The sequence below is a fragment of the Humulus lupulus genome, chromosome 3 (genome assembly GCF_963169125.1).
Source record: "Humulus lupulus chromosome 3, drHumLupu1.1, whole genome shotgun sequence".
Lineage (NCBI taxonomy): Eukaryota > Viridiplantae > Streptophyta > Magnoliopsida > Rosales > Cannabaceae > Humulus > Humulus lupulus.
In genome coordinates this window covers 63,532,179-63,540,648 of record NC_084795.1, presented here as the reverse complement: position 1 = coordinate 63,540,648, position 8,470 = coordinate 63,532,179, and the positions used below count along the sequence as shown (strand labels likewise).

The 8,470-nt window shown below is 36.1% G+C and overlaps 1 protein-coding gene across 1 annotated transcript; it reads left to right on the top strand.

Moving 5' to 3' along the window:
• The first annotated feature begins 213 nt into the window (after positions 1-213).
• Positions 214-2,842, top strand: LOC133822755 (ATP-dependent Clp protease adapter protein CLPS1, chloroplastic). Its single transcript, XM_062255195.1, has 3 exons — positions 214-383; positions 1,618-1,768; positions 2,417-2,842. The coding sequence occupies exons 1-3, from the start codon at positions 320-322 to the stop codon at positions 2,679-2,681; spliced, it is 480 nt and encodes a 159-aa protein (XP_062111179.1). The 5' UTR covers positions 214-319; the 3' UTR covers positions 2,682-2,842.
• The last annotated feature ends 5,628 nt before the right edge of the window (positions 2,843-8,470 follow it).

Genomic DNA, 8,470 nt, shown 5'->3' with positions numbered 1-8,470 from the left:
ATATCAAATGTAATGCCAAAGTTTTGAAAATGATCATAAAAATATCAAATCTTCTTCAAGTAAACCCTTGGGATGGTCCAAAGTGCAGCCCAAAAAAGTAACTGTAGGCCCATATTTGGGATATATGGGCCGGCTAGGCCTGTCTGGTTGAAAAGGACATTTCTTGAGGAAACCAAACCACCCATCCACGTCCACGACCACGACCACCAGTTTCAGTTTGGTATTGTGGTTAACAACAAAGAACGCCAAACTGTACAAAAATCTGTGCACACCCCATTTTTCAATTTTCATTCACAAAAAACCGAAGGCTAGAAGAGTCATGGACACTGCGATTTGTGGGAGACTGGCTCTCTCCCCCAACCATGTCTTCAATCCTAAACCAGGTATTCCTTTCTTATTACACACCCTTGTCAAATTTAATTGAACATTGGCTAATTATTCCTTGAAATTATGCTTCTTTAGAGCTGTGGTAGTTTTATTTGGCTGTTTCAGTTCTGGGATTTCTTCTTCTAATTCTTGGTGCCTTTTTTCTTTTCGAATTTCTGTGTTGGGTAATTCTATTATTTGCTTTAATAACTTGTTCAAACAGAAGGGTCGGTTTTTTTTAACTCGAAATATTTTTGTGTCTTGGAACTTACTTTCTGGGTACTATTTATCTTGCTTAGCAATAGTCTTTCTTGGTAGAAAAACAGCTTTTTACTATAGTTGTCTAGGAAGAGCCTTAGGCGTTTTGGTTCTGGTCTCATTTGGAAGAAAGAAAATATTTATTAGCTTTGTCTTAGCCAAAAAAAAAAAGAAAAGAAAAGAAAAGAAAAAAAGAGTTAGCTTTACATTTGGGGTTAAGAAATTATCTTGCTTTCATGATTGACCATTGTTTCATTTGTAATGCTGCTAGCTAGAGGTTGGTTTATGCTAATTCCTATAAAGTTTAGTTGATGTTCCCATAAAAAAAGGTGGGAGTTATGATAATTGTAACTAGACCTGTATGAGTTGACCTAGAACAAGTAACTTTTCTAAATTGAAAGACTCCTGTAAAACTGTTCTGTATTTAGTAAGCATTTTAGATAAAACTTTTGACAAATTGCCAAGGGAAGATGTTTTGTCCTAAATGTTTTTGGATCATTAGAGCTCTAGAGTTCAGAGTGAGCTGGATGGAGACATTTGTTTCATGTTTAATTGCGTGATTAACATTCTAGTTCATTTTTTTTTGGAAATTCTGCATCTGATACTTTATTTGTCATTCTAAATTGTGAAGGTTAATTTGTCCGGATTAGATCATTCTTAATTACTTCAAGTAAACTTTTGTGAGAACTTACGGAAAATATTTTCTTGCCATTCTTTGATGTTTCTATCAGGCCATTCTCTGTTGAGAACTTGTAGGAAATTTTCAAGTTTTTTTTTTTAAGTTTGATATTAGTATTAATCTTAAATATTCACTTTTATAAGTTTTGACAAGATAATTTGATGGTTTCTTTCCATTATCTACTTATCATTTTATTTTTCTTAGTACCAATTTTTTTGTTTACTTGTTAATAAATATTATTGGGTTTTGCATGATTAGCTGCTTTACTGATTATTCTTATTGGTGATAATGGTTTGGTGAAAATTATGACACAGGGGACAAACATTCTCTCTGTAAAGGAACATGCCCCAGTCTTGGAATTCCCATGGCCATATCAGCAACAGGATCAGGTAAAGGGGGCGGCGTATTAGAGAGGCCAGTTATAGAGAAAATTACTCCTGGTCGTGAATCAGAGTTTTATGTGAGGTACAGCCTTGAACACTGCCGTCGTGTTATTATATTGTTTACCAGACTTAACTTAGAGTCAACTTTTCTTTTATTCGCACTAGTTCCATTATACCCGAATTTGTTTAACTGGACACTGCATGAACCAAACTGAGGGTTACGTTCTTGTTACAAGAGTGAGAACTCTTGCAATGAACAAATTGTGGGAATTGTTTGAAGAAACTAACAGGATCGATCCCCCAACACATTTCACTGTTAAATAAATATATCCCTTTAAGCTGGTAATTTTTTGTGAATTACTATGTAGAATTGCAACTGCAGCATTTCTTGAATAGGTTTGTCCTGTAAATGTATTGAAGATATACTATAAATCCCCATGTAAGTTTTGTTTGCCAGTCACCTCCAGAAATGACTTGACACTGAGATATGGCTAAATAAGATTTAATGAGTTACCATTTTTAGCAGTTCACTTATTTTCTTGGTAAGTGTTACAAAGATATCATTTGATGTATTTCTCATCTCCTAGCTGCATCATAGAACGAAAAAATAGTTAGAAAAGAAAGGAAAGGAGCTTGTTATGATGGAGAGAAACCGTATGAAACATTTACATTTAGAAGTGACTTTTGGTGAACTTGTAATCCATACATGGTTCTTCTTTAAATTCTTCAGAAAATCAAGGAAAATGGCCCCACCATACCGTGTGATTCTGCACAACGACAACTTCAATAAACGGGAATACGTTGTGCAAGTACTGATGAAGGTTATCCCTGGGATGACTCTTGACATTGCTGTGAACATTATGCAAGTAGCGCATCACAATGGCTTGTCAGTGGTGATCATATGCGCTCAGGCTGATGCTGAAGAACACTGCATGCAGCTTCGAGGCAACGGGCTTCTCAGCTCAATTGAACCTGCTAGTGGTGGTGGCTGCTGATTACTGCCCTCCATTACTCAAAGCCTTATAGATCAATTATCTTTGAAGTTTCAGATGTTGAAGATAAGAATCGTATATATACGTATTGAATGTTTGTTATCCTATGGTCAAAATAGGACAAGGGATGGTTGATATTTCAATAAAAGTGGTTTATTTCTGTAGATTGTGATTGGAATATGAACTCTTCTCTTTCTTGGATAAGAAACAAGCTGAGCTGAACCTGAAAACTACGGTATAAGTGCTTCAGTAATTTTTATTTATTTTTTGTATAAAAAAGGTTCAGCCTGATGGAGGAGAAATAATATAAATTTAGGGGCGTAAAAATATGCTTAAACTAAAAATGTTAAAGCATTAATAGTTTTTTTAATTAAAAAAGCAATTTAAAAATTATTGCAACAATAATAATTTTTAAATTTTATGTTTTCAATTCATTATTATCTTTTAATCATTTTTAAAAAACTAAGGAAAAACATTTATTTTTTGTATGAGGCACTCAAAAACAGTCGGTGTTACAAAAAATTAAAATTATTATTGTTTCAATTAATTAAAATTAAATATTTTTTAATGTAGGTTCTAATTTTTAGAAAATTAATATTAATTTTTTAAAAATATATTATCTAATTATAATATAGATATTTTGGTTATTAAGTTAACTAAATGAAACAAGATGATTGTAAAGTAGTATAATTATTTTTATTTTATTTTTAAATCATCTTTCTTTTGCTAAAAAATTGGAGACTTATTATTCTTTGTTCATCTTCTTCAAGGAAAAATTGGGGTCTTAAGGTGATTTTATTAAACAAAAATAAAATAAAATTAGGGCTTAGTGAGATGAAACACAACTTACTATAATGTGTTATTCAGCTACATCATCATGTGTATTTTTTTAGGAGAAAAAACTAAACAACACAATAAAACAACCCCAACAATTCCTTGTCACAAACCTAACAATTACAAGGGAAAAGGTACTGCACAAGAAGAGACTCCCTCCTCTTTTCAATCGACTGATGCTTCACAATCCAAAACATATTTAGCTAGACCATAAGCCATCATATTAGTAGCTATAGGCATAAATAAAATCCCCAAACACTCAAAAAATTTAAAATCCAATAAAATATCTTCGACGAGCAAATCTATATCCCTTAACAACTTAGTTGAAAGTTGTGCATTTTTGCAGCTACCTAACAATCTGAAATAATGTAGAACTTCTAGCACTTCAAGTCTCTTGCAAGCTTAATTCGAGTCCATATTGCATGTAGTTTTGGTATAAAGGGAGATAGAGGTCTTGGCACGTACCAAGATTGAGCAGCTTTAACAACTCTACTAGAATCTCTGATCACACAACATTATTGCACTTTCCTTTGTTCCAAAACCAACACTTCTGACTAAGGCATCATCCACATTAACATACAGCTCCCCATGTGGAGGAGGGGACTACTGTTGCAATTCAGTATTTCTCTCACTTTTTGCGTTACCATGAACAAGATAAAACTTCTTTAGAGGCTTTACAGTCAGTCTACTCCACTAGGTCCTCTAGTTTTGGAAAAACCTGATCATGAATCTAATTACTCTTGCAAGTCCAAACTTGCCAAGCAATCATAATAAAGAGGTTAAAATCTGTAGCAGAAAGATTCTTTGCAATATCTGAAAGAAAAGTGATTGTACATGTGTCATATCTTTCTTTAATCACTCTATCAAAATCACTCCTCTTTCCAAATGTCTTTCACAGCTTGGCATTTCCAAATGCCATGATGCATGTCCTTTTGATCCATTCCACTGCACCTGCAAAATTCTTGTTAGTAGGAATACCCCTATGAAATAAAACACCATTAGCAGGGACCCAACCATGGTTCAATTTCTAAGTGAAGTGTTCAACTTTCTGGGGAACCTTCAGTTTCTAGAAAAATGTTCACCAATTTCAATTCTTAACTTGTCAAATTCCTAAAATGTTCACCAATTTCAGCTCTCAAGACGTTCTCTTCAATACCAACTCTATATGGAAAATTTGACCAAATATGTTACTTAACATAATGTAATTTTTTAATATGGCAACCTTAATAATCCTTACATTTATATACCCCCAACCATCATTTGGTCAAAAATACCTCCCCCATTAACAACCAATTTTTCTCTTCCCTCTCCCTTTCTCTACCACCACGGCACCACCTCCCCACGATGGCAGAACACACCACTTCCCCACACTACCACCACCATTGACGCCCCCTACCTCTCACCACCATTAAAGTCGTTATCTCCTACCACCATTGAAGCACTCCATTGAAGCTCTTTCTTTCTTTTTCTTTTTTAAAATTTCAATGATGAAAAATTTAATCTAAAACTTATATCGAAGGAAAAATGGACCTAAAACACTAATTTATGGATTTTGAACACTTGTGTACAAGATTTTTTGGGTTTGTTTGCCATTTTTTTCAGATCTAAAACTTACAAAATTGCAGAAAAACGATGCATTAACGAAGGTGGCTTGAAAACATGGTTTTTAGGCCAAAAACAATGCTTAACAATGCCTAACAATGCATTTGCAATGGTGACTTGAAAACATGATTTTAGGCTAAAAAAATGGTGCTTAAAGATGCATTAATGATGCAATGCATTTGAGATACTATGCGTTGATATGTGATGAAAACTTTGGTGATGCATAACTTTTCACTCGGATGTCAGTTTGATGTGTTTTTTTTCTTTCAATTTTGGTAATTTTTTTAGATCTACATGTTTGGAATGCTTAAAAAAGTCCAAATTTAGGGTGTTTAGAACACAAAAGTTTAATTATTGAAGTCTCAAATAATTAAACTTTTGTGTTCTATACATCTCAAATTTGGACTTTTAAACACTTCAAACATGTAGATTTCGAAAAAATACCAAAGTTGAAAAAAAACCTCAAACTGACATTCGAGTGAAAAATTATACATAACCAAAGTTTTCATCAAATTTCGACCCAGAGCATCGCAAATGCAGCACTAAGCATCGTTAAGTATCATTTTTTTGGCCTAAAGCCATATTTTCAAGCCACCATTGCAAATGCATCGTTAATGCATCACTTTTGGCCTAAAATCATGTTTTCAAGCCACCATCGTTAATGCATTGTTAGACATTGTTTTGGCCTAAAAGCCATGTTTTCAAGTCATCATCGCAAATGCATCGTTAGACATCACTAAGCATCGCAAATGCATTGTTAACCATCGTTTTATGCCTAAAAATCAAGTGTCCATGACACCATCGCAAATGCATTGCTAACCATCATTTTTCCAGATTTTCAAACCCATTATCAACTTCGAATTGTAATCATCCATTAATCGATTTTAATTGAACCTAGATACTAAAAATACATTCAAATCCTTATTCTAAAGTGCTCATTTAGAATCATCACATTTACACTAAACATCTAGATTCAAAACTTTTTTTTGGAGGAGGAAGATGTGGTTGTGTGGTGGTTGGAAATGACACGAAGAAGACACTTTGTGGTGGTTGACGACGTCTAGGTGGATGTGAGTGGTTAGGGAGAGAGAGAGAGAGAGAGATCTCATGTAACGCCCTGGATAACCAAGACCGTTACACTATGTGTTTATAATCGTGCAAGACTCGTTGATCAAGTCATTTAGTTAAAAACGTGACCCTAAAGTCATAATCGAGTTAGGGTTAAAAGATTTTGGTCATAAATAGATAAATTTTCATTTAAATAAATGTTTGGTACATGGGATCCCAAAAACAGGGTTTAAAGGACAATTTACAAAATTTCAAAAGTCATATACAGTTACAAGCCACTCTAATGGCAAAGTACGCATTTTAGGTTTTCCTGTCCCTGTACTATCCCTCGGCCGTGGCGGACGAGCAACTGACTATGTACATCTCGCCCACAGAGTTCTCCAATTTAGGATTGATCCACCTTACCCTTGCCTTTACCTGCACCACGTAGCACCCGTGAGCCAAGGCCTAGAAAGAAAACCATAAAGCATAGCATAAACAATACAGACAATCAAATGATCCATAAAAATAGTTAACCAATTATTCAGCATGTCATAACAACCACTTAATCAGAAAGGACAATCAATGATTCACAAGTCATTCATCTCAGTATTCAACAAGCTATAAGCATCAGATTAGCAATGGTAAACATATCAAGACTCATCAGTTTGTCATATTTATCATACAATACTCAGGGTCGACGCCCTTAGGCCACACCCTCTATTTAATCCACTGACTTCGGCTCGCTGAGGCCGAGCTCAATGATTATCTAGTTGACCCCAGCTCTCAGTGGCCGAGTTGCGTTCTGTGCGCAAATATCAACCCCGACACTCTTAGGCCGTTTAGCTCATGCTCTCATGGCATGTAATAATCATACAACATTTGTATTAAATCATAGGGAATCTTAGTCCCAACACAGCCACACAAAGGGTGCAATATTCTTACCTTTAATTCCGAGCGGAGAAGGTGAAATGGTTCCGAGCACGATCCTTAGCCCCGAGCCTTGGCGATAAACCTAGTCACAAGGGCCAATGGTATCCATTAACTTCCAATCGAAATAAAATACCTAGGAGACAGAAACTAGCCTCCAGGACCTCCATTTCTACTAAACCGGGTAGTAGAATATGTCCCGAGCGCCTAGGTTCGAACCCTCGACCCCTAACAATCCTTGAAACAATTCTAAGTCTTACACCACAGGCGGGTCGCGACTTGGCTTAGTGGGTCACAACTTGCCCCCAAGTCAGAGAGCAAGCACCCCAGCCAAAAGGGGAGGCAGGCCGCGACTTGGCCTAGTGAGTCGTGACGCGCCCCCCAAGTCAGAGGCACCCCCAGGCCAAAATGGCCGCATGCGCCACGGCGCCCCCAAGCTGGGTCACGGCGCGCCCCCTTCGAACCCAGAAAATATGGCTTTTTTCCCCATGCATCTCCCAACCAAGGTCACCATGACTAACCCAGAATTTTCCCAACCAATCCCTTCTATTCAACACCAATTCAACTACGGATTCAAGATTAAACTACCCGTTTAGACACTCCAAAACCTCTGCAATTACACTTCAATTACACTCTCAATTCAACCAGAATTTACCATCCAAAAACTCAGATTGAACCTATTATTAAGCTCCAAAATACCCAGCTTAACTCTATACAACTAAACCAATTTCATCAACTAATTATACCCATAATGAAACTAAAGCTCTTACCTCATATCTAGCTGACTTCTCCTCTGTTTTTCCAGCTCCAATTCCTAGCTTGAATTTCCCTCTAGTTTCCCTTCCAAGACTCCAACTTCCTTAAACAATTCAAGCCTTGCTTAAGCAGCCTTTAGGTCCTTAGCTTCAAGATTCAACAAGGGAAGAGTGAGAGAGAGGAGCACGTGAGAGAGAAGGGGCAGGGAGGTTTTACTTCATTCTGTTTTAATCCTAAGTAAATCTGAATATATCCCTTCATAGAAAAGACCAATTTGCCATACCACATAACACTTAATCCATTAATCAATCTAAGGGTACAATGGTCATTGCTCCCAATTCCCGCTAAATCCTCAAGTGTTCCTAGCATTTACCAATAATTCCATCTTCCAATTAACTTCCAATTATTTATCCAATGTCTATTAATCCCCAATATATTTTCTAAATTCTCAAAAATACCCCTAGGCTCTCCCTAGCCGGGTATAAATCCCCGCTGTGACTATTTCGCCAATGCACTCACTAGGACCGTCTCGAGCCATGTTATGCAAATATATTCACATAATAATGTGGTCTCAACAATTTATCACATATAATCACACTTATCCCCTCAACGGGCCAAAATTA